The following is an 18112-nucleotide window of genomic DNA, read 5'->3' as shown; positions in this document are numbered from 1 at the left end:
TTGTTTTATCCTGCAATAAAAAAATCTTGCATTTTTAAGATAATTTTTTTATGAGGTTGAAATAGTTTTATATGTCTGATGAACATCTGGATGCTACTGTATGACGTAATACAGTATAAAACAAAACGCTCGCGCTGTGTCATGTCTTTTTGCGCAGTATGAAGTGTGTTGGCATAAAACATGAATCAACTCTTACGCAGTTTGTGCTTTGTATGCTCCCTTAATAGATGGTGCAAAGCTGACTTGACGATGCTTACCAAGTATTCACATTTAAATAATTTCATACACTCCTATCTTCCTGTAAACGGATAAAAGAAAATGAATACTGTAAAGACACCACCATCATCATCATCATCATTCAATCACCGCTGACGCGATTATAAACCTCTGGATGACTTGCACTGAGGTTTCATTCATTTTTCCAAGGCATTTCCATGCGAGTCTCTATGATCTTTGATTGCATCTCTTCCAACCAACCACGTTCTTCCTTTCCTTCCGGCTCCGCCCTCCAGCCCGCCTCTGTTCGTGACGTCACGGACCGTTTATATACTGCGAGCATGCAGTTTCTGGGCATGTTTGACTCACAGGACTGGAGAATTTCGCCCGGCAGGTTTTAGGACTGACACAAAGGAGTTTCCAGGGCGAAGGGTCTCTATTAATGAATGGATACTGCTTGTTTTACCACAGCGCAGCGTTTTTCCTGTAAAATGATGAATCCGGATTTGTTCAAGCCGTCCCCGGACCGTCCTCAAGCGGCTCAGCCAGCCGCCAAACCGAACCGGAGTAAAACCGAACACGTTAAGCCGGAGCTCGCGCAGGTGGTGGTGGACGCGAAGACCGGAAGATCGTACAGTAAAGGAAAGCTTTTGGGAAAGGTATTTACACATTCATTTGTGCTGACAAACACGGTTTTGTTTTAACATGTTTGTTAGTAAAGTGATCGCTTTCATCACGCTCGTTGGTATATGCACAAACGTGGACGTTGCGCGGTGTGTCGGTCTCGTGCTTGTCTCGTGTGGGTTCGGATGCGCCTTAACCACTGGACCATTAACTCGCCCAGCCCGTGTGTTCTCGAACCTACCTGCTTGATGCGGATTCTGTTTTTTATTTATTTTTATTGCCAATAGCACATCATGTACAAGTCTTTGCATTCAGAATCAAATGCACGTGGATGTATTTCATAAGCTTTGTTTTTAAATATTAATTCATTTTTTGCACGAAAAGGTTAATGGATGAATTGAATGAATGAATGGCAGGGATGCTGCAGTGCCCATGATCATCCCAGCCAATGAACAGACTGTTCACCATGATCAACCATGCAAAGCGATGCTCTTGTGTGTTTTCGTTATATGATAAGTCTCGTATAAATGTCAGTGTTTAAATTGCTGCATCATTGTGTTGTAAGGAGGGGTTGCTCGAGTGGGATATCAAATACGTCATTCCTTTGTATATGTGCTGGAACACATTGGCCCTGTGTAAAAAATGTGCCTGTCTAGACAAGGTTTTATGTTTTCAAACATAGACATCACCTGTAATCTTACAGAATTGTTGGCTTTGCATCAATTGTCGAAGCATCTGCATCATCACCTTAAAGACATAACTGCAGCATTTTTGCACGTACTTATGGCTTTGTGCTTGTTTTATTTTTTTAGGGTGGGTTTGCACGATGTTATGAAATGACGGACCTTGCCAGCAACAAGATGTATGCAGTCAAGGTTATCCCACAAAGCAGAGTTTCAAAGCCACACCAGAGAGAGAAGGTACATAATGGCTCCTCACAGAAATGCGCACATAGATTTGTGTTGTTATTAACCTAAATAATGAATATCCATTGCATTTGTCCATCAGATCATTAATGAAATCGAGCTTCACAAGAGCCTCCATCATAAGCACGTAGTGAAGTTTTCTCATCATTTCGAGGACCAAGACAACATTTATATCTTCCTTGAACTTTGCAGCAGAAAGGTAAGTTGCTTTTACACATTTCGTATACCGCATAATGAAAGTGACATTGAATCTAAATCGCACGTTTTATATTTACAGTCTTTGGCGCACATCTGGAAAGCCAGACATACGTTGACAGACCCCGAAGTGCGTTACTACCTCAAACAGATTATATCCGCTCTCAAATACCTCCACAACAAAGGCATCCTCCACAGAGACCTCAAACTAGGTAACTTTTTCGCACTTTTGGTGCATAAACATTTTGTTTGTATATGATTAATGCAGATGATAACATTACAATACTTTATTTTTTTAGGTAACTTTTTCGTGAATGAAAATATGGATTTAAGATTAGGAGACTTTGGGCTGGCAGCAAAGTTGGAAACCGTTGAGCAGAGAAAAAAGTAAGTGTCGCTACTTCCATTGTTAATAACAATAATGTTAAATAGATGGTCAATGCTCTAACATAATACGTTTTTTTTTAAACAGGACCATCTGTGGTACTCCAAACTACTTGGCACCAGAGGTCTTAAACAGACAAGGTCATGGGACCGAGTCAGATGTTTGGTCACTAGGTTGCGTAATGTAAGTTTTACCCAAATGCATTCCTTATCACCTGTTTAACTATAAGTAGATATGATATATTTAATTTACAAAGCTTATATTGAAGAACAAAGTGTGGTATTATCTCTAATAAGCATTTTTCCCATTTAAGGTACACGCTGCTTTGTGGAAATCCGCCTTTTGAAACCTTAGACTTGAAAGAGACCTACAAATGTATTAAAGAAGTGAAATACACCCTTCCTCAGTCTCTCACTCCAGCTGCACAGAAGCTGATCTCTGCTGTCCTACAGAAAAACCCAAGCGATCGACTCACGCTGGATCAGATACTGGCACACGAGTATTTCACAAAGGTTGGTGCGCTCACTTAGTTGGAAGAGTCATCTTGTGTGCTTCTATTCATGTTGATCTCATTAACTTAACCATTTTCTTCTTCCCAAAAAATCTAGGGCTACACTCCAGAAAAACTCCCTCCGAGCAGCTGCGTGATGGCACCTGAATTGAACCCGCCCAGCCCTGCCAAGAAATTCTTCACCAAGATGGCGAAGAGCCTCTTCGGCAAGAAGAAATCTAAAGGTATGTACCTTGTTAAAGTGCTTTATTGTTTTTTTATATTTTTTGGAAGAATTTGACTACAATGGTGTGAAATGTGATTGCAGTGGTTGAGAAGACCCAATGTGAGGAGAAAGATGACATCTCAAAACTGGTGTCAGGCATGGTCAAGCACTCCATCGGTCGACAGATGAGCTACAAGACTATGGGTGTGAATGAGGTATTGATGTTTTCACTTTTGTAGAAAGTCATTTTTGTTGATCATTTGAGCTTTTGTTTTAAATGTAACTTTCTCTTTATATTCAGGCCACATCCCCAACGGTTCAACTTGCAAGCTCCGGTCCTCAAGACACCCCAGCCGAGGAGGAGTCTAGGAAATCTGCATCCCGTTCTTTTAAAGGCACCGTCGCCAGCAGCACTGATGGTAGGAGACCATTTAAGTTACTTTGCATAGACTTACAACAAATAGATGGGTGAATATCACAAACAAGCATGTGTTAAAATAAATCCTTGACTTTCCCTTAGCTTCCGATGATATCCCAACCCCTGCTGTCGTCGCCGAGTCTGCCATGAAGGTTCTCAACAACTGCTTGTCTTCCATGCCGACAGGTTTGTTCCCACACTCCGTTCGCATTTAAGTGCAAGAGTTTACTTTGACCGTGCATGCTCAAATATTTTCCTTTCCCCCTCCAGCTTCAAGAAACCCACCGTGTCTCTCTAAACCCAAGCCTTTCGTCTGGGTAACCAAGTGGGTGGACTACTCCAACAAATACGGCTTCGGTTACCAACTCTCTAATCAAAATGTCGGCGTCCTCTTCAACGAAGGCACTCACCTGAGCTTGTGTGACCAACGCAGGTACGAAAGCGAGGTCTTTTTCCTTTTCTGTACCTCTCGAGGCTCCAGTTTGGAATTTGTCTGAAGGTTTTTGGAGTGTATATGGGTCAATGAAAGCTCAGAGTCTCAAAACAAATCTTTAAATAGGCCAAGTTTTGACATTTGTGTTAAGTAGCTTTAGTATGTGTGAGAGCGTAATACTTAATCGGCTGCTTTTTTTATTTAACAGAACTGTACGTTACTGTTTGACAAACAACAAGCACTTCACCTTCCCGGCTGAGGCGTTGCCAGAGAAGCTCCAGAGTCAAAAACACATTGTGGATTTGATGGCTAACTACATGGAGCAGAACTTGATGGAGGTTAGTCCTTAAATCTTCTTAATTTACATTCTAGGTGAGGTCTAGGTCTATACTACAAAGTATTTTTTGATACTAAATTTCTCTCCTGTCTCTAGGGTGGAGACATCAACTGTGATGACCAGCCACCTCCAAGCTCTTCTCCATTATTACTGCAGTGGATTAAGACTGATCACGCCTTAGTCATGCTCTTTGACAACCGAACCCTACAGGTAAGCAAGTGATGCTAATGTTTTTGTTAAAGGAGAATGAAACCCATTTTGAATGCTTCCATTAATGCTCTGTTCTCCAACAGGTGAACTTTTACACGGATCACACAAAGGTCATCTTAAGCAAGAACTCGGACTCGTCATACCTGCTGACGTTTATTAGCAAGGATCGCACCTCTTATTCTTATCCTCTGAGCGTGCTGTCCGAATGGGGCTGCTCCTCTGAGCTTCGCCAGCGGCTTCATTATGTGGTACAGCTTCTTCAGCACTACACCAACGCGTAACGGACTTTACGAACCTGTGGAACCGGCGTTCCGCTTCGTATTTGCTGCTTAACGCTTCATTTTCAGAAGCAAAAAAAAGACTAAACGAAATTAGGGGAAAAGCTTCCACATTGCCACGAAGATCTCCTGTCCTTGGCCCTCAGCTGGCCTCTTTGAACTATGGTGCACTATTTTGATTTCCGTTTCTTTGATTTCGCAACTGAGCCCACACCGACAGTATCACACTACCAGCTTGACTCACAGTGTGCACGACCAAAATCCGAGCCTGTTATTTTTAGTTTTTAGCTGGACTGAAGTGCAGATGGCATAAAACTCACCGGGTTCTTAAGCGACCGGCTTTGCTCAAGTGTCCGAACACTTGCAAGACGGTCTTGGCTTTTTATGCTCGATCACTTGGCTTTTTTAAGAATACATTTTATTTCACTAAGTAGCACACAGAGCTACGAACACCAAATGGTTATTCTTTTAAAACGTTTTAAAGATGGCAGAGGCGAATGGCTGAGGTCGGCTATCGGACGAACAGCAGTTCATGGAGGAGTGACTAAAGTGCCTTTCCGATGGATTCCTCTGTGCAATAACGGGCCCTTCTGGATCTCGAGCTGAAGTCACGAAGGGAACGAGAGGGGCTGAAGAAATCGGTTCGAATTTGATTTGGACAGGAGTGTGGGAAGGAAAAAACACTACAAATACACACCCGATATAAGCTTTTTGCTCTTAAAAAAGTGATTATATCCTTAATGTCTGTACTTGAGGAAAAAGACTATGTATTCAGTGTGCCTCCAGCTTTGTTTACTTTACAAGCTCCATCATAAGTAACCATAATGTCCTCGATACTGTGACCTGGCTGTAAGTGTTAAATAAGTGTTAAAAATACCAACATTGTGAAAGCCATTACCCTCTCAGACAAATCCTTACTAGTATTATCTAATTAATTGTGGCACGTGTTCTATTTATTTTTTTATTTATAGTTTTTTATTTATTGATGTAACATAATTGTACGGTGTCAGCACTGGGAAATGTTCAGTATGATCACTTTTTATGTATTGGGAGAGTGGGAGGAATAAAGTTTATTGAAAATATAACGCTGCTTTGTTCGCCTCTTGATTTTAAGAATGATGTGTTTACATCAGTGGTATCCAACATGGTGCCCCCGGGCACCAGGTTGCCCGCACAGAGTCTGTGAGGTGCCCGCCAAAGAACATTCTATTAATGGTCTCAAATGTAATATTTACAGGGTTCCCACGAGTCCTTGAAATCCTTGAAAGTTTGTGAATCTTGGGGTGAAATTCAAGGCCCTTGAAGGCCCCAAGTTTTTGAAAATGGATACAGTTCATTGAAAGTGCTTGAATCTATTTTATGCAAGTTTTCTGGAAAAAATCCATATTATTCCCTGTGTAATGTAGGATAATATCATAAAAATTCTAGACTTTTTAGGCACACATGCTAAACTGTTCGCTTTAAATGCTTATATCTTTTGTATGTGAATGTTGATTCATACCAAAATGCTTTTTTGCATAGTTGTGTTTTACAAATGAAAACGTCTCCGGTTACTTATGTAACTGTTGTTTCCTGAGAAGGGAACGAGACGCTGCTTCTCCCTTGCCATACTTTGTGCGTACCTGTAACGCCATCTTTGGCAATATTTCAGATAGCGATATACTTCCTGGCTCCCGCGTCACCCTGTCTTTGTCGTTAAGCTTCACCATTGGTTGAATTTGATATACACATTCAGATGGACTTACCCCTGGAGGCGTCCCAAAAGTTTTACCACAGTGATGCAGCGCGAGTTCCCTCGCAAGGGAACTGTAACAATGCATCTTAAAAGGTAACACGATGTAACCTTGCTCTCACTTGAAATGTGTCCGCACATTGGCGTTCCAGTTTGTTTTTTATCACCTTCCTTTGTTAACTTCCCTCAGTCTCGTTCACTCGGATGTATGTCATTGCTTACGTTGTACGAGTGCCCACTACTGCGGGAACACTTGAAGTAGGTTCAAATGGATCGCTCTAAGCCCTTGATCACATGGAAAGTGGAGATCGCCCCTCCATCATTTGAACTGTGCAAAGCGCGAACTGCTTAAGTGACGTTCACAATCATGTTGCATTGTGGTATATGGAGCTGCCTGAAGTGTACATATGAAGTAGACTCACTCCCTCTGTCAAAATTAAGGGAGCGAGGGTCTGTCCATATAAACTTCCCTCGTCCACTTGACGAAGTGGAACGCACTTCAAAATGGCAACAGGGATTCCCCCAAGTGGAAGTGTTTAGGGAAAAAACTGGAGTGGAACGCAGCCCAAGTCCTTGAATTTGAGGGTATTGGACCTGGAAAGTCCTTGAAAGGTCCTTTAATTTGAAGTTAACTAAGGTGTGGGAAACCCTGTATTTATTGCATATTTTTTATATTCGCTTGGCTTCTTTTATGCATTTTAACATTTTAAACAATGATAAAACATAAGTAAAACAAAAACGTTTTGAGTAGATAAATATCAAAAAGTAGCCCTCCAGATTGATTTATCCATTGTGGTAGCCCTTGCTCAACATAATTAAACATGCATTGAATTACATTTAAAAATCAACATGTTGAATAAACATGGTAGCATGGTGGTAGCTTTCATTCAAAATACACGCCGTGTACTATAGCCACAGCAAACAGTGACTGGTTTTGAAAAACTGCAGATGTGTAATTGTCAGTCTCTGAATTGAGCAAACTGCGGCTGGCCACCCCCAGACCGTGCTCACCGCTCTGCCCGACCACCACCTGACAAACAAGTTTATAGCGTGGCGGGTTGACGTCTTTCAGCTTACTGAGCAACAGATCTGTTAACATCTGACACAGCTGGCCACAACTGTCAGGACTGTAACGCACGCCGTCCAAAAAACTCTCCAAAGTGGCTTTTGTGATCTGATGGGTCCTGCTGGTGCTAAAGCGGCTACCTTCTTCAGGACCCATCCTGTAGGTGTTCTCCACGTGGACCTCCTGGATGGGTTGGGGGACGTACAAACCAGAGAAACTTAATCTTCCTCCTTGCTGCCAGCCGGCCAAGGAAAACCTCTTGCCCATGTGAGAATGGCTAACGGTGGGACTCAAGAAAGACGAGTCGGATGAAAGGCCCGTCATGGTTCTGAGGAGCGTCGGCCTGTGGTGTGGTTGCTCTTTGGAGCTGCGGCGTGTAGACATAGAGCCCAGACGTCGTCTCGGGGGTGCGGGAGGGCCTGATTCGGTGGCCAGGGAACGATTGAACTGAGCTAAAGTCTCCTGAGACAGTGGCAGAGGTTTATCAGCCATGATAAAGAAATCTGTGGAAATAAAACATGGGTAATGGGTAAAGAAAACATGTATTTTGCAATTTTTTTAATATTCAGTATAAACGCTGTTAAAAAAATTGACATGTGTACCCTAGCTGTTACTGTGGCATACCCATTAAAAGGTCCTAATATGTTTCATAAGGTAAAGGTTTGTATACATTTGATACCAATATATATATTCTTCTGAGGTACTAATATAAACTATTTAAGATGTAGTTTATGAAAGGGTACTGCCCCAGTGAAGCGGGGGTACATAATCTTACGCAAATCTGTCAAATAATGTGATTTAGTTACATATTTATTTGTGGTCATGGGGATGCAAGTAACACTTTCCTGAGAATGATGTATTTATTGAAAAAGATTACGGGACTTACAGGATGATTAAATGTGTGAAATGTGAGTTAAATGATTTAGTTGATGCTAATTCATTCAGGTGTGAGACTAAGCGCTCTTCCCTTTAACATTAACTGAGATGTTAACTGTTGATAACTCAATGAGACAGGGTGTGAATTAAATCATGTCTGAAGTCGGTTAAGGGTCACAAAAGTACTGCTGAAAATGTGGCCCTTGTACAGCTTAACAGACAATGCGTGTGTGTTTTATTCTGGTTAGGTCATTTAAACCTCAGGCTAAAGAATGGTAAAAGTGACTTAGTAAGACTGAGTCACAAATGCAAGTAAAACATTGTTATCTTAAGTGTGTCTAAGCAACATGAGTAACCCAGACAGCTGGATTGTATTGCACAAGGCATATGTGACAAAAAGCTAGGCTTTTTGTTTAGTGAAAAACTAAATAAATGATGTATTAGCACTTTTTGACAATAAATGTCATTGTGTTTGTGAAGTATACCACAACAATTATTCTATAAAGAGAAATATACTAAATTATATGAGTAAAGAAGAGATCAAAGTCTTACATTTAAAGCGAAACTGCAGTGTTGACAATATGTCAAGCAGCTGCAAGTTTGGAAGTTAATCTCTACGTGGACAAAAAGCATTATATTATTTGTTAATGTAAACATATTTCTTTTTCCAGCAAATAATAGCCGTCATTTCACCATTTAGGTTAACTATAGGCCAGGGGTCTCCAACATTTTTGTGAGCAAGGGCTACCACATCTGGAGGGCTACTTTTTTGCTACCCAGTCTCATGTAGATGCGTATAAATAGCACGAAGTGTAAAAACCATTTTGGCGTGCATATGATACACCAGTCCTTCCCATTCACTTAAACGGTGCATCTTTTTTGTCGTTTTATTTATTGGTTTCTCAATTTTTTCTGTTTTTTAAACAATTTTCGCTTGGGTTTAGGGTTAGATTTGCTTAATGAGGTTATTTAATATACAGGTTTCTCCATGTTTTTGTCCATATTTAAGCCATGGTTGTTTGGAGTTGGGGTTAGAGTTGGGGTTTGGGTTAGGATGTCATTTTTATATAACAAAAAGTTGTTCTAACCCTAAACCCAAGCGAAAATGGTAAAAAAATAGCAAAAAAATTGAGAAACCAAAAAAATAAAACGAAAAAAAAAGATGCAACGTTTAAGTGATAGGAAGGACTGGCATATCATATGCACGCCAAAGTGGAATTTGGCGTATGTATTGCACGATTTTTACACTTTTTGCTATTTATACGCAACTCCGTGAGACTGGGTTGCTTTTTTGATATAGTCTACTTAAACCTTTTTTTGGTTTTACTTGTTGATTTTATTTTATTTTACTTGTTGGTATGCTTTATCATTGTTTAAAATGTTAAAGGATTAGTCAATTTTCTTAAAAAAAAAAAAATCCAGATAATTTACTCACCACCATGTTATCCAAAATGTTGTCTTTCTTTGTTCAGTCGGGAAGAAATTATGTTTTTTGAGGAAAACATTCCAGGATTCTAATTTTAATGGACTTTAATGGACTCCAACACTTAACAGTTTTAATGCGGTTTAAAATTGCAGTTTCAAAGGACTAAATGATCTCAAACGAGGCAAAAGGGTCTTATCGAGCGAAACGATTTTCATTTTTGGCAAGAAAAATATGCACTTTTAAACCACTTAAACTTCTCGTCTTCCTCCGGTCGTGTGACGTGCCAGCGTGACCTCACGTAATACGTCATTTTGTCAAGAGGTCACGGATGATGTATCGAAACTACGCCCCAGTGTTTACAAGTGTGGAGAAAGAGGACCATTTTGACGTTGTTGTATGTTGAATGACATTAATTAATGTCTTTGTGTCAGTTTATTGTTTAAAATGGTCCGCAAATGTGTTTCATGTAACACGTGGCCTTTCGATGACACTACACAATTACGTGAAGTCGCGCTGGTGCATCACAGGACCGGAGGAAGAAGAGAAGTTGTGGTTTAAAAGTGCATATTTTTTATTTTTCTTGTCAAAAATGACAATCGTTTACCTAGATAAGACCCTTATGCCTCGTTTGAGATCGTTTAAAGTCTGTCGAAACTGCAATTTTAAACTGCATTAAAACTGTTAAGTGTTGGGGTCCATTAAAGTCCATTAAAATGAGAAAAGTCCTGGAATGTTTTCTTTAAAAAACATAATTTCTTCTCAACTGAACAAAAAAGACATCAACATTTTGGATGACATGGTGGTGAGTAAATTATCATGTTTTTATTTTTTTAAGAAAATTGACTAATCGTTTAACATACATAAAACAGCAAGCTAATATAAAAATATATAATAAATAAATATTCAAATTGTGGCTATTCAGAACCTGCGGGCACCATGTTGGAGACCGCTGCTATAGACCCTATACAAATTTGAATTTGATTACATGTCATTTTTTCCAAAATAATAATTAATAAAAAAATACTAGCAATGTGTATGATATCCAACATGTAAGCAAAGTCAACAGTGTTTTCATGTATTTATTTTTGGTTAGAAGTCAATAAAATTTTTAATGACAGCCCAAATTTTGCCTTGTTTTAGCATAGACGTCTGGGCTGTGTTTGGATGGCTATTAGATGCTTTTTAAATGCAAAATTGCTAGCTAGGTCAGCAATATTTTATAACAGAGAGAATATTAACTTTAATCTGAAATCATTTATTTACCAGTCCCAAAAGTCGCAGAAAGTTAATAGTAATAAATGAAAAACGTCCCTTACGGAAATTAACCATGGTTTTATTGTGGTAAAAGTGTCGTAACCATGTTTTTTTGGTGTATTGATTACTATCAGCAAGTCTATGGTTTTACTACACTAGCCATGGTTTAACTATATGGTTTTTGAAAAACATAATTGTTAAAACCATGGTTGTTTGTGGTTACCATGGTTTTACTATAATAACCATGGTTTTTTGGTTTTAAAACCATGGTCAATTTTCGTAAGGGGTTGCTTTGGGCACGTGTTTCAATCCTTTTCTCCTGAAAATGACCCAAAGGTCTTTCAGAGTATGAGGTGAGGTATAAAACACTTCTTTATGGGAAGTTCCCACCTGTCTGTACAGTAAGTTCTTGTTCGTGTTGAGACTTCAGTGTGAGTCAACGGTGTATTACACCTCGGGTTTACCTCTCCGCTTCTCCGCAGAACTGTTGAGAGATAACAATCTATATACCAAAACATATATACACCACAATTTCCCACTACATACTCATGTACGAGAGTTGTAGCTTGTGATGCAAGTACATGAAACCCATAAAAGTAAAAATGAATCTGAGCAAAATGCTGTTGTACACTTTCAGTCAGATGAAATGATTGTCAATGAGCACATCTTTATGGTCAGCAATGACAAGTATAGCAAGAATCAACAGGCTACAGTTGTTGAGTCAGAGATGAGAGAACTTAACCATCTACAGTCCAGGGCAGGTAACAACATCTACTCCATAGTTTTAACATTATCGCCTAAAATCTACTCATCGCTTAAAATATTTGTTTACCATATGGTCAATTTACTTACGTGTTACAAAGCGCTTTAAAATATAAATCTCATTGTATTCCGGTGAGGGAGGCTGTTCGTAACTGATGTTGTGACTGAAGTGGACCACACTTACTGTTGCAAGTGTATTTGTAGGTAAACGGGTCCTGTAAATTATTGTCAGAAGGGTTTTTACGGACAGGCACACCAAACAAACGCCCTGCAAGCCAGGCAATCATTCGCACAGAGCATTGGGGGAGCTGGCTGAATGCCACGAACTTGCTTGGTAGTCATGGAAAGCTTTTCATTCAAACCTTCCACTGCAGTCTGATACGCTTAAGAACATACATGGCTGGTGTCCAGTGTAGTCAGCAAAAATTACATTTGTTTAACCGTATTTGAATGAATTGACTTGCTGCCCCATTGATGAATAATTATTTTCTTAGTTTAGGCATAAATCTAAGAAAATATGCTTTAAAAACAAAACAAACCTAATTCAATATAGATTTTCTGAAAACAACTCTTGGTATCTTTTTAGAAAACAAAAAACGATTAAGGGTTCACTTGAAAACATAGTACTAAAACATAAGTGTTTTCCTTGGTGTTTTTGAAGTTTTGCACACAAAAGACAATAACTATGTTTATATGCACCAATTACGACAGTACAGTTTATATGTTCCCTAAGCATTGCACTCCAATGTTTACGTGTACATAACAGTGGAATCCAAACAAAACGTCTTGCCAGATACTCCACATACAGCATTGCCAGATACGTGTAACAAAACCATCCCAATTGACATAAAAAACAGATTAAGGTGTTCACATTAAGATTGAGCCATCAATCTGATTACAAACAAATTATTTGGTTGCAGGTAAACGTAGCCACTAGCCAGTGAACCATCCCATTCACACGGATCTGAGAACATGGCTAAAATGCTATATAATGCATGCCAGGCCTGTAGTCGGAGATGTCACATGATGTCTAAACACATAATACGCAAATAAAGTGCTGCGGAGATAGATATACATAATAAAGGCTAGATGTCTTACGGCAGAGTCTCTAACATCATCACCGGCGGCCATCTTGTTACAGGCAAGCTTTCTGTCGGGCTCTGTGGTACCTGATGTAAAGAGAGTGATCTGCACGAACACAATTGCTCTTATCTCGCTGAAATCTTGACGGATTTACAAATGGTTTGGTTTCTTACAAACGTTATTAACATGGCTATAATTCTCTATAATTCTCTTGACAGCCTATGCAGTGTCATAAGCACATCTCTGATGTTTATAACAAACCAAACAGTTTGAAAATCGGTAGACAATTGAGCAAGTTATTTAAAAAGTACATGCACCATTGAAACACATTGTTATGAGTGAGCGAGCTGACTGTGACAAGATGGCAGCCAGGTGCAGATGAGACATCTAGCCTTTATTATGTATATCTATGGCGGGGATGCTGTGTTTTTGTAGGCAAAACCTGGAAGTGTGTTAGCATTTTGCATTTCCGGTTCCATCTTCCCAAAGTCAGTGGGGTTTTGGTTAAATGCCTTAAATAAGATCTTAGGTTAACATAAGCCCAAGATATTTTCATGTTTTATTCTATAACATGAAACACGCTAGTAAAACTCCCGCCTCTCATTACTTTTTAAAATGTGGAGGTTGCTAACAAGTTGCTTTTCGGACTACAAACTTTGTTGGGGCCTTTAAATATCATCATGCATGAAGATCTAAAAAACAATGCAACATGGGCACGATTTCCAACAAAGATTCATCCACCAAATATTTTATTATTAGGGTACATTTTGAAAGAGCTGTCGGGGGCTTGGTGGTGATGACGTTGAAGTCGAGTGGCCGTGGTATAGTTCGCTTGTAGCCAAAGGTTAGCTTTTAATTTTTAGTAAACGTATCAAGACCAGTGTTGGGGGTAACGCATTACAAGTAACGCGCATTATGTAATAATATTACATTTCTGAAGTAACGAGTAAAGTAACGCAATACTTTATGAATGTACACATTAATATTTGAGTTACTTTTTTAAAAAAGTAATGCGAGCACTCTGTGTGCCTGAGCGGGAACCGTTTGAGTCAAAAACGGAGATGGCAGGCCAGAGCTTGACTTTTTTGCAATCATAAAAAACACCTGCAAGGCCTGAAAGAGATCAAGCCTCAGCCAAGTAAGAAAAAGTAACGCAAAAGTAACTTAAAAGTAACGTAAGCATTACTTCCCATTAAAAGTAACTAAGTAACGCAATTAGTTACTTTTTTGGGGAGTAACTTAGCTAATATTTTAATGCATTTTTTTTAAAGTAACTTTCCCAAATACTGTTCACATACACGTTGTGCTTATCTATGAAGACTGTCATGTTGAAAAAAAACTTGTAGGTGTAATAAACTTTTTTTTAAACTTTTTTTATAGTCACTTAAAATTTAATTAATTTATTTATGTTCATGGCGCGGACTTCAGTTTATTTTCACACCTTGAGCACAAATGTCTTTTTCGTGACACTTTTTATAAATAGCTTCTCAAGTCCGTGGCATGACCTCCTTTTTTGTGTCATTTTATGTATTGTTTTCTCATTGTTTTTTCCCTATTTTTAAATCATTGTTGCTTGGGGTTGGGGTTATATTTGGGGTTTGTGTTAGGATGTACTTTTATGTATTGGTTTCTACATGTTTTTCTTCCACTTTTAAAACTATTCTCGCCTGTAGTTGGGGTTAGAGTTTGGGTTAGAATGTCTAAAAATGTAACAGAAAGTGATTCTAACCCCAACCCCAAGCGACAATGGTAAAAAAATAGGGGGAAAAAATGAGAAAACAATACATAAAATGACGCAAAAAAAGAAAGTCGTGCAACGGACACGAAACTATTTAACAATTTATAGAAATTCGTGCGAGTGACACGAAAAAGACATTCGTGCTCAAGGCACAAAAAAAGCTGAATTTCGTGCCATGGACACAAATAAATTAATCACATTTCACGTGACTAACACGGCTTTCCGTGAGATCAGTCTGTCAAAAATAAGTCATCCCTGCGGCACTCTATGATGCATCTCAATTTTCTTAGTTTACAAAATGTTCACTTTAAATGTTGTTTTCAAAAGTTTGCGATTTCAGGCCCCCAAAACGCTGTTGTCGTGTAAATAAACATCAAAAACTTTGTTTTTAGATGAAAATGCTGTTATATTAAGACACAATTTTTTTCTAGAGAGGCAAATTTGTAGATCCATAAACTTGTTTTGCTTTTATTTTAATAGCGTGTTTTGTTCCATTTATATGAAATCATCCCCGTGGAGCTATACATCAAGGGACTGTGTCAGCCTAATCTCTTGTATTTGAGAGAGAAAAGGTGCTGATCTGTGGTTGTCAGTGGGTGGTATCAGGCAGAGACATCTGTTTCCACTGCAATCTAGAGGAAAGGAGGGCAACACTCACACTCATACAAATGAATTACTAAATCAATCCTAACATCAGGGGGCTGCTTGAGAAATAACAACTCAATCCCATTTTCTATTTCAATCCTTAAAGAGTAGCTTTGATAACATCCAGAAAAAGTGTTTGTTGTTGTTCATAAACATTGCATACGAATTGGCAAACAAACCCTTCCTTACGAAAATAAACATGTTTTTTTTTTTGTGGTAAAAGTGTAGTAACCATGGTTTTTGGTGTATTGATTCCTATCAGCAAAACCATGGTTTTACTACAGTAACTATGTTGTGTACTATGTTAGTGTACTAAAACTAGGGTCTAACACATGCCAACCCCAAACACATTGACCTAATCTTCCTATCTTCCTATTAATCATGTAAGGCTGTTTGAACTCAATGAAACTACTCGACAAGTTACAACAAGTCTGGACATGTCTGCGAATGTATCAATAAACTAACCGTGCTGTCAAGCAATACATACAAACAGTGAAGACAGTTTTTAAGTCAGGACCCTTGGGAGGAAAAAACATAAACTAAACTTCCACAAATGGGAGTTTATTTTCCCATTATGTTATAAAGTTGTAATGCAGAACAAAAATAAATAAACGAAAAGGGTCAGGAGCGTGTTAGTTTGTTGCGTGAGAAAAAACTATGCAGTAATACAACAATATGATTTTTAGTATCAGGGTTGTGTACTAAGAGGGCCTGAGGGCTCTAATATTGCCAAATTTAACCGCATGATGTTTAATGATGTCACGAAACTGAAAGATTTAAAGCAGCACAAATCATTTTGTACTCAGTCTGGATCTGATAACAAAGAGTCAAATAAGAACTTCAAACTTATAATCGTATACTGGTTTTATTAGAATAGTTCAAACAAAGTGAAATTACAAAGTTTTTGAAACTGTGTCTTAATATTGCCTCCCTAAGAATAATTGCTTTATTTCTTCATTGCTGTTCGTGACTTTGGATAAAACCGTATGCAAAGCATCTGACAAGTGCCTAAATGTAAATCTAAATGTAAATGACCTCTTTTTACTATTCAACGACACATACTGTAATCAATTATAGTAGAAACTTAGGAAGTACATGTTAGTTGGAAAGTATTGAGAGTTCCTGCAGGTTCAAATGTTTATTTAATACTTTGATATGCATTATCAAAATGTACAATAACTAATCAGGGCTGGGTTTCCCGATAACGATTGAACTTAGCAATTAAGAGCGCTTTCTACGAGCTACTTAACGAACATTCATTGTTCATTTACGTGCGTTTCCCAAAGATGTACATGAAACGATCGCTCGCAGCTGGGTTTTAAGTGCTACTTACGAGTCGCTAACCATTTGTCAAGTGCTGAAATGTCACCAATAGAATGACTCGAATTTGTAGCAGAAGCTTGTTTAGGCTAATGATCTTCAGCCGATGTGCACTAATATTTTTAATAATATAGTTTCATTATTGTTCAATGACTTTTTAAATGTTTTAATAATTTATTAAATATTCTTTTCCGTATTTAGTTAGGACTCATCCCACTGCGAAATGCCTTCTGCGTTTCTATTGTAGTATAGATTATATATTTGACGACACTTGACCATGCGTCAATATGTTGACGCGGAGGGTATACCTTTCGCGTCATTTTTTGACGAACTGGGGACTTTAATACTATTAAGTCCGTTGCATTCTCTTTCCTATTTTCTTACCATTTTCGCGTCGGTTTAGGGTTAGATTTACATAATGACATCCCTACCCAAACCTAACCCTAACCCCAACGCCAGGTGACAACTGTTTAATTTCGCGTACCTAATAGTATTGAAGTCCCCAGTTCGTCAAAAAATGAAAGAACGAAAGGTATACCCTCCGCGTCAACATATTGACGCATGGTCAAGTGTCGTCAAATATTGACGCCATGGGGTGAGACTGTGTTGATTATTATTATTATTTGTTGTTTATTATCTATGTTTATTTATTATTATGGATTATTGCATTGTACCGTAAATATTTATTTGGTTTCTTTAATTAGATGCCATTTCCCGTCAAAACAATGTTTAGATTAATTATAGCAGCAATCGGCATGAACCATTTATCAATTTGCTATACCAACTTTTACCAAAATACAAAAACCTTTTACCAACCTGTACAAAATACGTTTTCCTTCTTCATTAATTTATGTTTAGTCATTTAAATTTGATTTCTCATTTGAATTTTAAATATAATATATTATATATTTAATATAAAATAAACAAAGAAGAACCCAATAAATAAATAAACATTTAAAACATTACATTATCGTCATTGCAGGAGTGCAATTTGCTGGTTGTCCTGCAAGTGACATTGTAACTCTGTTGTCTTACTATGCACTTATGAATGAACGATTACTCCAGAGCACTCGTAGATCTACGATGATTTTCAAGTGCAACTTAAGTTACGAAGCTTTTGGGAAACAGCCCATAATTCTAGGATGATTCGCACGATCGTTTTTACTATCTACTTAGCCTTACGATGCTTTTGGGAAACCCGGCCCAGATTTGGTTGTCTGCTTGGTTATGTTTGCCAAAATGGTCTCCAACTGAAGGTGTTTGTAAGGGAATTTATTAAATCATTAAGGCCCTGTACACATTGGCTATGTTTACATGCACAAAATTGTGTCAATCCGACTGAATTTGAACTGAATCTGATTGATTGCATCCGGCTGAGAAAATAAAATGATTCACGCGTTTACATGGGTACTTTATTCCTGATGATGATCGGCTCACAAATTAGACTACACCACCTCTTTCAATACAAAATT

At 38.4% G+C, this 18112-nt stretch overlaps 2 protein-coding genes across 2 annotated transcripts; one reads left to right on the top strand and one right to left on the bottom strand.

Annotated features, from left to right (window-relative positions):
- The first annotated feature begins 564 nt into the window (after positions 1-564).
- On the top strand, positions 565-5823 carry plk3 (polo-like kinase 3 (Drosophila)). Its single transcript, XM_055201768.2, has 15 exons — positions 565-875; positions 1653-1760; positions 1849-1965; positions 2044-2173; positions 2261-2348; positions 2434-2529; positions 2660-2858; positions 2955-3081; positions 3165-3277; positions 3364-3481; positions 3583-3666; positions 3751-3913; positions 4122-4251; positions 4347-4460; positions 4544-5823. The coding sequence occupies exons 1-15, from the start codon at positions 663-665 to the stop codon at positions 4739-4741; spliced, it is 1998 nt and encodes a 665-aa protein (XP_055057743.2). The 5' UTR covers positions 565-662; the 3' UTR covers positions 4742-5823.
- On the bottom strand, positions 5398-12095 carry LOC129441997 (dynein light chain Tctex-type protein 2B). Its single transcript, XM_055201770.2, has 3 exons — positions 11945-12095; positions 11483-11576; positions 5398-8039 (listed from the first exon to the last, which is right to left on the bottom strand). Exon 3 carries the CDS (start codon positions 8026-8028, stop codon positions 7354-7356), a length of 675 nt encoding a protein of 224 aa, XP_055057745.2. The 5' UTR covers positions 8029-8039; positions 11483-11576; positions 11945-12095; the 3' UTR covers positions 5398-7353.
- Between the last annotated feature and the right edge of the window lie 6017 nt (positions 12096-18112).

The sequence above is a fragment of the Misgurnus anguillicaudatus genome, chromosome 2, assembly GCF_027580225.2.
Source record: "Misgurnus anguillicaudatus chromosome 2, ASM2758022v2, whole genome shotgun sequence".
Lineage (NCBI taxonomy): Eukaryota > Metazoa > Chordata > Actinopteri > Cypriniformes > Cobitidae > Misgurnus > Misgurnus anguillicaudatus.
The sequence above is the reverse complement of the archived record's forward strand: the minus strand, read 5'-3'. Positions and strand labels throughout refer to the sequence as shown.